Consider the following 13,747-nt stretch of genomic DNA (forward strand, 5'->3'; position numbering starts at 1 on the left):
TGATATCGATATGTTAGGGCATACCGGCAAATCTTAGATCTTATAGTTTGTATTTGGTATTACCTCCGTTTTATATTATTTGCAACGATTTAATATAAAGTAGAGAAGAAAAATGTTTAATCGTTGCAAATAATATAAAACTGAAGTACTAATTAATTTTAGGAAATTTTGACTATTAATACCATCAGATACATACTTTGATTTTTGGTACATATTTAAAGTTTTATTTTATTTTGCTACCACAAAAAATCTAAAATTTTACTTCCTCCGTTTTCTTTTACTTGCAACACAACTTTTAAACATGTAGTTTTAGGAGGTGATTAATGAAGGTAAACAAACTTTTTTAAAAATATAATTTTAACACTAGGATTAGAAAGGGATTAAGTATCATCACTTAAAATTATTTTGATTAATTTAGTTGTTTACATTATCCAATTTCGACCTTAAAGTGTGTGCCACAAAACTTTGTACGTAGCAATTATTTAGATACCGAAAAATTGATTTTATTATGTTAAAGTTCGGATTATTATAAGGAGAAGTGAGTACTACTTCATATATAAGTTGGGATTATGTAAAAAAAAATGGGTCAAAGTATTATTATAAGTTCCACTGAATAGATTTTGTATAACAACATAAAAATTTCAAGTTTATCAAGGTAAATAGAATGAGTCCATGACACAAGTGGAGGGGAATTGGGGGAACTTGTAAGCAGAGAAATTTACTGAAGTAGTGAATAGTAGTACGAATTTGTTGAGCCCATGAACAACCTACATGTGAGCATTCTTCTTGTCCCACACTAAAAACACTAAACAGTAAAAGGGGGAGTGTAGTGGTAATGAAATCCCACATTGAAAGAATTCAAGATTTACCACCACAATATAAGGCTAAGGGGCTACTCCCCGAATCCCCTCATTGCCATATGGTTTTGAGGTGGAACCTTTTTGGTATTGTGAAGTGGTGGACTTGCACTCTCCCGTGACGGGTGCGGCCCAGACCCGTATTTAACAGAATTAGACCCTGTTTTTTAGAGTCGTTCTGCGCTGTTCTGCTCTACTCTACCATGCTCTGCGCTGTTCTGCAGTGTGTGGAAGCCTAGCCCTGCTATGCTCTACTCCGCTATGCTGAAATCTGCTCTACTTTGTCCTGCTGTGCTCTGCTTTGCCCTGCCCAAAAGCTCAAAAGAACAGGGCCTAAAAGGTATGTTCTCTTCAGCTTAATTTCAGTTCAATTCATTTTAGCTCCAATCAGTTCAGTTTTAATTTCTCTCTCTCATAAAATATTCATTTCATTTCACCTCTAAATAGTCAATTCCTAATTTCTTTCTCTTGTAAAATATTTAGTTTAGTTCACTTTACTTTGCTTCAATTCAGCTGAGGAGATCAGAATAGGCCGTAACTACGGTAATACTAATACAGACATTGAGTACATAGTAATCCGTAAAACAAACGAAAAACTAAGCGCAGAATGACGCATTCACCCTCGAATTCCATTCATTTCCATATTTCTTTCCTGAATTTCAGTTTCAATTCTCCCTGAAACCAACACCAAAAACAACCAACCCAATACAAAATTCAAACTCCCACCTTCTCCACACTCTCTCTCTCTCTCCTAAATTAAAATCAAACTCCCCCAAAAATCACAAAATTAACCCACCAAATACAAATTCAAACCTATGAAAAAACACCACCACCGTCAACACCACCACATCTCCGCCGTATTCCTCCTCCTCATCCTCCATGTCCACCCCTCAACCTCAGATCCAAGCGACGAAGCCTGTCTATCCCAACTCTTCGCCTCCTTCCAAGACCCGGCCCATAATCTAAAAAACTGGACCCAACCCAACTTCGCCAACCCATGTAACGGCTTCGACTCTCACCTCCAAGGTGCCACTTGTAACAACGGCCGCATCTTCCGCCTTTCTCTCTCCTCTCTCTCACTCCAAGGTACCATCTCTCCTTCTCTCTCTAAATGCAATAATCTCCAAACCCTTGACCTCTCCTCCAACTCTCTCTCCGGCGAGATCCCTTCCGAGTTAAAAGACCTTTCTAACCTCGCCGTCCTCAATCTCTCCGGCAACCGTCTCTCCGGTCAGATCCCTCCCTCTCTCTACCTCTGCGCTTACCTTAATGTCATCGACTTACATCGGAACCAGCTAGTGGGACCCATTCCTCAGCAACTAGGTCTCCTCGTACGACTCAACACTTTCGATGTGTCGTATAATAAGTTGTCCGGGGTGATTCCGCCGTCGATTGGGAATCGGAGTGGGACGTTGCCGAGGTTTAATGCGACGTCGTTTCAAGGGAATAAGGATTTGTACGGATATCCCTTAGAACCGTACAAAAATAGAGGGTTGTCTGTGATGGCGATAGTTGGAATTGGGCTTGGAAGTGGGCTTTTGAGCTTGATTGTTAGTTTTACAGTTGTTTGTATTTGGTTAAAGGTTTCTGAACAGAAGATGGCTGCTGCTGAAGAAGGCAAGATTAGCCACCATATGCCTGATTATTGATTTTTTTTTTTCTTTTTTTAAATTTTATTTGCTGGGAAATTGTTTGTTAGTATAAGAAAAATATAGGTTGTTTAGTTGACATTTTTCCAGTTTGTATGAATTTGATCTTAGTCGCTACTGATCTTCATTTTCAGAGGGAGGGGAATTGAATTATGGTTTTGTTAATTGATTTGACTTTTTTTTTTTTTTTTTTTTTTGGGTGGTTTTAAAGGATTTTTTTTTAAGTTCGGAAATCGACAATGTACAAAGAAAAGAATTCAACATGTGAGAGATTCATAAATTAGTACAGTACCAGTATATACCAGTTTATGTTGAATGCATCCAATTATTATTACTCGTTTATTTTTTGAATTCTTTCCTTTTCTTATTACTAGTACTACGTATTATTGTCGTGTATGGTTAAAAAAATTGTTGTGTGAATCAAAATTTACGGCCTTGTTTGACAATTATCGTCCTAAATTGCCTAATGTAATGGACATTCTCTTTGCCTTCCATTTAATTGTTGGGTTTATTAGTTGTTTTAATTGCGATTGTGCTAGTAGTTGAGACCTACAAGAAATTCCGTATGATAACTTTAGGCTGTCATGTTTTCCACCAAGATGATTATCTTTATCAAACTTAATTAAATTGTCTGAAATTATATTATCGGATTTGTCATATCATATACAACTGTACAAGTACTATGTTATTGTTCTTATCACCATATTATTTGACTAATTAGTGAAATAAAGCCTATTTTCTCGATTGAATTTCAAAAAAGTTAATTACGAGTCAATGAGTTTTGATGGATTTGAGGCAATTGGCGGGCCTCTAAGTTTCCAAATACGAGTACATGAGCAGTTTGGTCATGGAATTTTGATGAGAATTATAAATTGTTGTGATAGGAAGGCTAAGGTTAAGGACCACTCTAGTATAGTTGAATACTTGAGCCACAAGTTGTCATTTTGTGAGTGGGAAATTACGCAGGCTAAGGAGAAAGTGACCGAAAGTTTCGTTGTTAGCTTGTTACTGTATTGCTTTAGTGGGTGATATCATTGGTATATTGCCATTCTGCTGGTATTTTTAGTAACGCTAATAATCATTCCACAGGGTCTTGTCCCTAAATAACTCGAAGAATCAATTACAACCTGTTCGTGAAAAACACATGGAATTAACCTTACAACAAAAATAAGTAGTACGGAGTAATAAGTTTTTGAAATATGATAAATATGACGTAACAACAATCTTGATATACTAAACAACGTAAACTTACTTAACTCGGGTGAAAGAATAGTAGATTACAGTACCTTTTAAGGCGTAAGGGGTGTTTCGGTCCATGGAGTGGCTCTTAGGATTGTGTGGTAGTTAAGAAGGTTTTGGTAAATGGGAATATGGGGTGGTGGGAGACCAAGACCCTTTGGAATTGGGAGGAAATACTTTTGTTTTTGTATGGGTTTCTTGAGATTCCATTGACGTGCTTTTAGCCAGAAACATTCTCAAGGAGTATATTGCAGGTACTGTAGTATAATACTAGTATCACTACTATAGTTTGACCCACCTATCTACAGTACTCTCGTATTTTTATAAAAAATATTTTAATGTTTTCCACTGTACTTTTTTTTTTTTTAAAAAAATTTGATTTCTTCGTTATGTTGCTCACTTAAATCCTCTCTTTTTCCCCTCTTTAGCAAACATGAACATGACCTAGCTGCTGCTTGTTGGGTATAAACACACATGAAAATGTGCTGTGTGCATAATAAGTTTTTTTTTTTTTTTTTTTTTTTTTTTGTGCATAATAAGTTAATGAGCTAATGTTAGTAATGTACTTTTACCTCATGTAACAATATACTCCCTCGGATATAGAATTATTTTGGATATTTAGCATAGTTTGCCATCCAGACAATGTATTTATTTATTTTTATCTTTTGTGGTAATTTTCATCCCTATTTACATATACTCCATATAAATTTTTTAAAAATTTAGTACAAGTGTCTCTAACATCTGTTGAAAATAAAGGTCAAATATGTAAAAGTTAAACCCAAAAGAATATATGATATATATACTACAATTTTTTCCTTTTTTAGTATAAATATTTGCAATACATGCTTGTTCTAAATTATTTTTATATTATTAAAGTATATTGTCTTCCCATTATTCGGCCATAAAATCAATCCTATATTCCTATGGGACCATTTGGTTCGCGCAGGGAAATCGAAATAGGACGAAGAAAGGGAATGAAGGAGAAAGGAATGAATTGACCTTGATTTAGCTTGGTTGTATAGTTGTGTTCTAAAAACAAAATGAACTGCTCATTGATTTCCTTTATGACTGTTTAGTAAGAGTACAAGTTGGCCAAAAAACAAATGGGCATTATGTTCTTGTTAATTCATGAGTTATGATATAATTTTTTTATAAAAAATAAAATAGACATAACCTGATAGTGTAGGTCATTGGCCGGAAAAATAAGCTCAGGCAGATCAAAATACCCACTTTGTTAATGTTGAAACTTCAAAACCCAATTTGTAACAAAGCCCAAAGTTAAGGACCCAATTAACTTCAAATACAATTGGAGTTGTTCACTCAAAATATCCGTCGGTCCGTCCGATACACGTAGCAGTAGGCCAGCTGGCCAGTAGTATTCAGATTGGGCCAAATCGCCAAACATCAAAATAGAACGCATCATCATTCTTCCTTTTCTTAACGCTAAAACCCTAAACCCCAATTCTCTCTTTCCCACGCTTCTCTCTGGTAATCTCCTCACCTTCTTCAATGGAGAATTCAACGACGACTCAGAAAGAAGAAATTGAAGTAGACGAAGATAACCAGAGCTTTGAGGAACTAAGCTTGGATCCTCGTCTTCTTCGAGCTCTTATTAAGAAAGGAATCGAAAAGCCAACACCAATTCAGCGTGTCGCCATTCCCCTAATTCTCGTAAGTTCTTCTTCTACATTCGTTAATATTCAAATTAAACCCTAATTTTCAACGAATTTGTTCACAAATTGGGTGAATTTGAACAGGAAGGTAAGGATGTGGTTGCCAGAGCTAAAACTGGGTCAGGGAAGACATTTGCGTATCTACTTCCATTGCTCCAGAAACTATTTTCCGATACCGGCTCGAATAACCGCCTCGGTCCTTCCGCATTAGTTCTTGTTCCGACCCGAGAATTATGTCACCAGGTTTTGAATTTAATTTATTCATGCTTTCATTTTTCTAATGTGGGTTTAATTTGGGGATTTAGGGTTTTTGATTTGTGATTAAAATTTATACAGGTTTATTCCGAAGTGAATTCTATTATAGAATTGTGTAGAGCTCAGTTGAAAGTTGCTCAGCTTACTAGCACTATGTCAACTATTGAGATGGTTAGTTGTCATTTATAAGCTCTTTTTTTAAGTTGTTCGTTTTTGCTGTAATTTGAGCATGTTATCAATGATTGATGTCGTTTGTTTGTAAATTCTATCAGAAGCAGGCGCTGTCCGGCCCTGCGGATATTCTGGTGTCAACACCTGCTTGTGTGCATACTTGTTTGAAAGCTGGTGCTCTTCAACCGAAAGCTATTCAGGAATCGCTTTCTATGCTGGTTCTCGATGAGGTTAATCTTGATTTTAGTATCTCTTTGTTGTTGATACTTGTTGTCTCTCTTTTTTTTAGAGCCGAGCAAGCTGTGGAGCGTTAATGTACGGAGTATTAGTTTAGGCTAGCAGTTATTTGTGGCACTGATTATTTTCCATATTTATAAACTTGTGTTTATGTTCAGGCAGATCTTCTGTTGTCTTATGGATATGAAGATGATCTAAGATCTCTTACAGCCCATGTCCCTAGACGTTGTCAATGCCTCTTGATGTCAGCTACATCAAGGTTTGTTCTTTTTTATATTTATTAATATTTTTTTTCCTTACTTGATTCATGAATTTCTGTTTTCTTTCTTGGCTCTTTAAGATTGATCAACGAATAGTTTTTCTAGAAGTGAATTCCATGGGGATAACACTTATATATGTATTTATAATTTATTAATATGCCTGATTAATATTTCTTTATTACCTATATAGTGCTGATGTTGAGAAGCTGAAGAAACTTATTCTACACAATCCCTATGTTTTGACTTTGCCAGAGGTTGGTGGTACCAATGATGAACTTATTCCTAAAAACGTGCAACAGTTTTGGGTAAGAGTTATTTTGTATCTATTATGATCTAAACCCCATACTTCATTTTGATAGAGCATCCCTGTTTTTGTGTCAGCTTAATTATCATCAAATGTTGAGAATTAAACTGATGAATCATAAATAATTTACGAAGAAACTCCATGAACTAGCATGTGGATTTCAAATAATACAAAGTGACAGAAAACTTATATATTATGGATCTTTGAGTGGGAAAGACTTATGACCCCTTAAAAATTGAGACAGTCAATACTGAAGAGTAGGAGAATGCCTACTGCATTAGTCATTTGAAGAAATATACATGTACTGTGTTTTTGTGATGGGGATAACTTCGATGTGGTGCTGTCTCGATGCCTTTGTTTTTTCAATTTTACTTTTTGTTTTGCGTTAGATATTGATTGTAGGGTGATGTGAACACCAAGTTGATCTTTCTACTATTATCCTGTAAACAATAAGCAAAACAAATTCTTGTTCTAATTATGACTCAAAATGACTTTGCAGGAAGTTCAGTGAATTAAATATGTGTTTTGTTGTTTGTTTAATAAGTATACTCATGAACAAATTCATCTCTCCATGTGTTTCCTCGTGATTTTAATGTTTATGAAAGTTTAGGAATCATTGTGTTCCCTTTTTTTTTTGCCCAATGTGTGTTTGTTGTCAGTTATGGGTTATGTGCTGCTTTTATATTCTTTATGTAATAAATTTACTTTTCTTTTTTCCCCCCCCTAGATTTCTTGCAGTGCTCATGATAAGTTCATCTACATTCTTGCCCTTTTAAAGCTGGAATTGGTTCAGAAGAAAGTACTCATCTTCACTAATACAATCGACATGGGATTTAAGTTAAAACTCTTTTTAGAAAAGGTATTGCTAATTATTTTTTTTTATTTTTTTTTTACCTTCACAATGACTGATAATGATGTGCTCGTTTTCGGATGTTTGACATAATGTAAATGAACTTTCATTTTGATTATTAATGACTGAATTGAGGATATAAACTTTGGGCCAAGTGTCGTTGAACCTTGCTCAAAGTTTGATTAAATGTGGCCACAGTAGGTAATGTTGAGTACTGATTTCATGTCAAGATTTTTTTAAAAATATTTACATTTGTATGGCAGTTTGGTATCAGATCAGCTGTTCTAAATGCTGAGTTGCCCCAAAATTCTAGGCTTCATATGCTTGAGGTATGAGCTGTCTCCGCCATTGCTTTAGCCTTCAATTTAGTTGGACCTTGTGCAACTTGTGCTACCTATGCCTTTGGCTGGCTATTTCCTTTAAGAATTTGGACTTTGGGACATTGGTTCTTGACCCTGTAGCTCTTTGTTGACCAGGAATTTAATGCAGGTCTTTTTGATTACTTAATTGCAACTGATATCAGCCAAGCTGGAAAGGATCAGGAGGTTAGTGAGAAAAAATCGGAAGGAAAAAAGTCCAACAAACGCAGGAAGCCAAAATTGGATGCAGAATTTGGTGTAGTGAGAGGCATAGACTTCAAAAATGTGCACACGGTATGTGATATATATATATATATATATATATATATTTGGCGCTTTAGGTTGTTGATCTATGCTACCTTCATATTTTCAAGGCCCGGTGATTATTTAATCCATCACATGTTATCTAACATTTTGTTCATACGACTATACGTGTCAATCTCTGGTTTAGCCTTTTGTGCTAGCCAACAGATCTTTTCCTTGTGGTAGCATATGAGAAAGATCACAGCTCCGACTTTTGCATGATTTAGTACTAGAATAGCATGTAACTACATGTTCACTCTTAGGTGTATCGTTTGGTGGACTCTAATTTTAATTCAGAAATATTTATATACCTAACAAGACTTGAAGCTCACATTCTCCTAACTAAACTAGGGTCTACAATCAAGACCTATTCTTTGATCAATATGCAACTTGTTGTAAGGAGTAATAGAATGACTGTTAACAAAGTACGACAAGTTTGTCATCTTCCGAACATGTATTTTTATGATCCTAATCAATCTGTCATTGTTACTGTTAATCATCATTATTTATAGTAATTGTGTATTGATCAAAGTTTAAGGTTTTGGTTGCTTGTTACTAATTCTCTTAAGATTTTAGTTGTAGTGCATGATCTAGTTTTAACTTCTCAATGCTGTTATCCAAAATAATTAATTTAAAATGATTTTATGTATGCACTAATAATTGTTAAGATTTTGATCGAGAATATTTGCATCTTGTCTGAAGCTATTATAAAAGCACTCGGTGAATAAAATTGAAATCGTAAAGGATACAGCCAAACTGTAAGAACCATAAATTGATAGACAAACTGATTGTTACGAGTACCAGTTAAGTGGAAACTGATCATTACTCCACCGCGCATTTCTCTTTCCTATTTTCAAAGGGAAAACTTTTAATTCAGCATTATAATTCTTTGTTTTTGCCTTTTTGGTTTGTTTCTATTTGAAGTCAGTTTGTTTTTTGTTTTGATTTTAAGTAGGGTTTTAGTTTGTCATATTTTTAGAGATCAGATTTAAGTCTTAATTTACTTTTTTGATCTGTGAAGTTTGGTAATTATAGTAATGTCAATGAAGATGTGGCATTTTGTAACACTTTGGTTAGTTTAAACTTGTATTATTAACGAATAAGCAATAAAGATGTGATTTTTGAGGAAAGTAGGCAGCTTTTGATTAATGAAAATGGATGAAGTTTGCACAATGGTGGCTTGAGGCCACTACTCTCTGATTTAGTACTTTTAGGGCACTACTCTCTGGCTCTAATGCTTACAAATCTCTGCCTGCCTGCACATTCCTACCCTCCCTTTCTTATATATACATGATCATCCTAAAAAGAGAAAAAAGACAAAAGATTATGGCAGCTGTCATGAGAAGAGGGGCTGCTCACTGATTTGGTGGCTGTCCTTCTGTCTCATTCCCTAACATTCCTGTTTGCTGACCTCTCCTCCTCCTACGCTCATAAGTGATCCACCTACGGGAGTAGTGTATCCGTTACACATTTCCTAATTTTCTTACAAGCTATCTTTGGACAATTATGTTAACATGAAACAGGATTTTGAATTTATGTGTTAATTCATTTCAATTGTCTCCCTTCTTTGTTTGGGAGACATAAGCTTGAGATGAATAAGGTTGTTGCTCTGTGATGGAGTTTATCCTGGAAGCGTTTGTAACATTAGCTGCAGAAATTCTTGATTGACCTCTGGAGCACATGATATGATTACTGTTTGATGCCAGAATGTGGTGGTTATATTGTCTCTTGAATTGGCTTTTTTGTGTATCACACAGCATCAATTACATAATGTGCTGCTGCTATATGATAGCTACAGGCTATTCACACTTCCTTAGAGTGATTATCTGCTTTGAATTACTTGAGTGGTCTTGTTGTAACACACTAACAACACCTGGACTTTCTCCTTTATTTGTTTGTTTATAGGTTATAAATTTTGAGATGCCTCAAAGTGTTGCTGGATATGTGCATCGAATTGGACGCACTGGAAGAGCTTTTGCTACTGGAGCATCTGTTTCTCTTGTAAGTTTCGTTAGGTAGCATATACATTGTTTTATAAGAGCATTAAACAGTGACTATTTAGTGATTTCATATATTGTTTGTGACTACAGTTATATCTTTTAGTTGAATGCTGGAAAAAAATGTTCAAGCAACACTTCCTGCTTCTTTTTTCTTTCCCCTATATTGGCTTAGGTATATAAATTCCTAATTTATAGACCCTTGATATGATAGGAACATGTACAAAATATATGCAAAACTCACTGGCAACTCCCATTTGATAATCTGGAGGGGTATTTAACCTTACATCATACCAGGTTGCGGAGCGGTGACTTGACTCTTAAATCTCTCAATGGTGGTTCACATTTTAAGCTTCTCTATGTTTAGGAAAGATGTTTAAATAGTAGAGCAACCATTTTGTATCTGACAGCTTGTCTTCTTTTTTTAATTTGTCCTGTGTAGTTCTAGATATATTTATTCTTGTCAAAAAAACATGTTCTGAAGTATGGTGATATGCATGTGATTAGATGCTGCCTACTGCCTATGATGTTTACTCACCCTTGCCAGCTTTTTTGGGGTTTAGAACAATAAAATTTACTTTATGGTAAAGAACAACATTACATTGAAATTGTGTCCTTTTTGAGCATGATGCTTATTAATCTGCTGATCCTTACCTGTGGATTGGTGAAACAATGCAGATGTAAATGACTGTTTAGTGCGAAGCAGAGCTAAATTTTGCAATTCAATCCAATAATGAATTATGTTTATCTTATCATGTGAAATTGTTACAACTGCTTTCCATATAATCGAGTTTTCATTTTTTTCCTTCTATGTTCTGGGAGACCATATGGTTTATTTATAAACAAAAGTTGTGTCTTCACAGCGAGGAAGAACATATGTGTTATAATTACTGGTATTTACTTGCTCATTTGAGTTCAGTTCCTTAAATCATAACTTTTCAATATCTGATTTTTATTTTAATCTTATGTTTCTCCTATTTTGATAACTTAACGATGAGCAGGCTTGTGCTTGATAAAATTATGAATGCTTTGGTTGTTGGTGTTCTGATATTTTCATTATATGGTAGGTCTCTCCAGACGAGATGGAAGCTTTTGATGAGTTAAAGGCTACAGTAGCAGAGAAAGCAAGTGATGATACCAACTATATTGCTCCATTTCCCCTACTCACAAAGAATGCGGTGGAATCGTTGAGATATCGAGCTGAGGTATTTTTTAACATCTGTTCTTTACTTAGTACACTGTATAACTACTGTCAAATTTGTTTTTTGTGATTGAGGAAGAGGTTTGACTCATATGTTAACAGTTATATTTTATGTATAAGATTGAAAGGAATGACCTTCACTGTCAATAACTCCTCCTCGCTCTTTAGCCTTGCTCAATTAAAAATTATTTCTATCCTGAGATTGAGCACTTATATGGGTCAACAAAACTTACTTCTTTAATTGTAACTGGCATAGATTACATCCTTTGCTTTATGAATAAGGATATATTGTTGAAGCATTGGTTTCAATTTATAGGATGTGTTCAGGAGTGTGACTAGTTTTGCTGTACGAGAATCTCGGGCACAAGATCTAAGGAACGAGATGCTCAACTCTGAAAAGTAAGTTTTGGCTTCTGCTGTATTTGACTATTTGTTACGCTTACTTTTATCTTAAAAAGGACTGTTTTTACTTTGTGATTTATGAAACAATTCTATTCCTGTGGAGAAGCTTTATGCTGTATTGACTGACTTGACACTGATCTTGTTGTTGCCGTGCAATTTTTTGTTCAGGTTGAAATCCCATTTTGAAGCTAATCCTAGAGATCTAGGTAACTAATTGTCCAGATAATTCTCAATTTCTGCTTAATATCTTATATATTTGGATTTTAAAGAGAAAATCTCGTCTATTCAGATCTTTTAAAGCATGACAAAGTCCTCAGCAAGAAGGAACCTCCGGCGCATCTACGTGATGTTCCAGAATATTTATTGGACCCAACCACACAAGAAGCAAGCAAGATTGTCAAACTTGCTCGAGCAGCAATGGGTAATAATAGAAAGCCTGGACAACAGGGTTTAAAGAGAAAATCGAGGAAGCGAGATCCCCTCAAGACATTATCAGCCGAGGTATTTTCTTTTCATCTTTGGCAAAATCCTTCTTCATAGAGGAAAATGAAGACTTTTCCGAATCAGCTGGTCATTGTTTCTGCTTAAAATGACAATTTGATCGAAGCAATGTAATTTTGATGTTTGCTTCTATATTATAGGGACCAAAGCAACGAAAAAGGGTTAAGAGGAACAATCAGAAATGACCTCAAACTTAACTGAGAAATGTTTCCAATTTGGGCATCATACTAGACGGAGTATACGAGTCTTGATATGGTAGCGAAAACAGGGTTCTCAACTTGGCGCAAAATACGGCTGAGAAATCTGTACTCAAGTTTGAACCTGCTGATGCTTCTCCAAATCTCCAGGCAGAGGAACCAAAAGTCTGCCCATATACTCTGCATTTCCAGATTCATTTTGTTAGTTGTAGAGAAAAATGTACTCCCTCCATCCGAAAATAAATTTCACTGATATACAATTCAAAGTTTTATTCGGATGAAGGTAATATTTATCCCCAATCTATGCTGGCGTTTCTCAAGTTTTTTCATACCCAAATGTGTAATAGATTTAATTCACCAAACTATAATTAAGAAATTTTGGCTTTACGGTATCTGCTACTCTGCTAGCCCCTCTAGTCTTCTTTAAGTCAACATATTTGCCCCATGTAATAATTGCGTATACTCGAAAATCCAATTCTAATAAAGCCTTAAGCGCAGCAGCTTTAGTATCGAAGGTAATTTCATGCATAACATGCAGTAGCTTGTGTATTGAAGCTAGTCTAATACGGATTGTACACATTGAAATTATTTCTTTAGCAATAGTGCAATATGTAACTAATTTCCTTTCAGTGACTACAATTGATGTTGTAATTATATGAATTATTCCTGTATGAATAATTAGAGATTCCTTAATATGTACTTGTATTACATAAAATCTACGGAACAATAAACTTGTGGAAATAAAGTGTACACGAAAGTTAGGATAGTCTAGCAACAATCATAGTCTGGAGTACTTGACTGCCATCGCCGTGTGGGGCCGTCCATCAAACCACAGAAGCAATCAAAATGGAGACACAATCTCTCGTTTGATCGTTTCTATCTTGCACCTCGTGGGAAGCGTGGAGAACTCTCCCTTCTAACGGCTGCTGCCCTAAATATATTTGTAGTAGTAAATCTATTACGTAGTCTGAAGTAGCATATGGGCTAACTATAGCTTACGCGTTTGATCCTAGATGTTGCTCCACGACTGTAATGTATAAATTTAATTACTCTATTTGTTATTCCGTTTCATAATAATTGACGCAGTTAAATTTGATGTAATTTTTATCTAAAAACATTTTACATGATACCTACTTGTTTTTCATACAAAGGCTTAAGTTAAATTAATTTATGAATTGTAAAAAATGTTACATTGTGTGAATTAGTATAGAACAAAGAGGGTAGAATTAAGAAATTAAAATTATACTCCGTACTTCTTAAGTAAAAACCACTTGAATAAAACGGTAATTCAA

At 35.1% G+C, this 13,747-nt stretch overlaps 2 protein-coding genes across 2 annotated transcripts; both read left to right on the forward strand.

The window, feature by feature from the left end:
* The first annotated feature begins 1,366 nt into the window (after positions 1 to 1,366).
* Positions 1,367 to 2,857, forward strand: LOC110682465 (leucine-rich repeat protein 1-like). The gene has a single exon (XM_021858804.1). It carries the CDS (start codon positions 1,673 to 1,675, stop codon positions 2,504 to 2,506), a length of 834 nt encoding a protein of 277 aa, XP_021714496.1. The 5' UTR covers positions 1,367 to 1,672; the 3' UTR covers positions 2,507 to 2,857.
* A 2,303-nt stretch (positions 2,858 to 5,160) lies between these two features.
* Positions 5,161 to 12,847, forward strand: LOC110682468 (DEAD-box ATP-dependent RNA helicase 16-like). Its single transcript, XM_021858806.1, has 15 exons — positions 5,161 to 5,416; positions 5,503 to 5,661; positions 5,755 to 5,844; positions 5,946 to 6,074; positions 6,240 to 6,340; positions 6,532 to 6,646; positions 7,373 to 7,504; positions 7,759 to 7,824; positions 7,972 to 8,148; positions 10,063 to 10,158; positions 11,222 to 11,359; positions 11,672 to 11,754; positions 11,926 to 11,963; positions 12,047 to 12,258; positions 12,399 to 12,847. The coding sequence occupies exons 1-15, from the start codon at positions 5,255 to 5,257 to the stop codon at positions 12,441 to 12,443; spliced, it is 1,743 nt and encodes a 580-aa protein (XP_021714498.1). The 5' UTR covers positions 5,161 to 5,254; the 3' UTR covers positions 12,444 to 12,847.
* Positions 12,848 to 13,747: the final 900 nt, after the last annotated feature.

This window comes from Chenopodium quinoa, unplaced genomic scaffold (genome assembly GCF_001683475.1).
Source record: "Chenopodium quinoa cultivar QQ74 unplaced genomic scaffold, ASM168347v1, whole genome shotgun sequence".
NCBI classification, from domain to species: domain Eukaryota; kingdom Viridiplantae; phylum Streptophyta; class Magnoliopsida; order Caryophyllales; family Amaranthaceae; genus Chenopodium; species Chenopodium quinoa.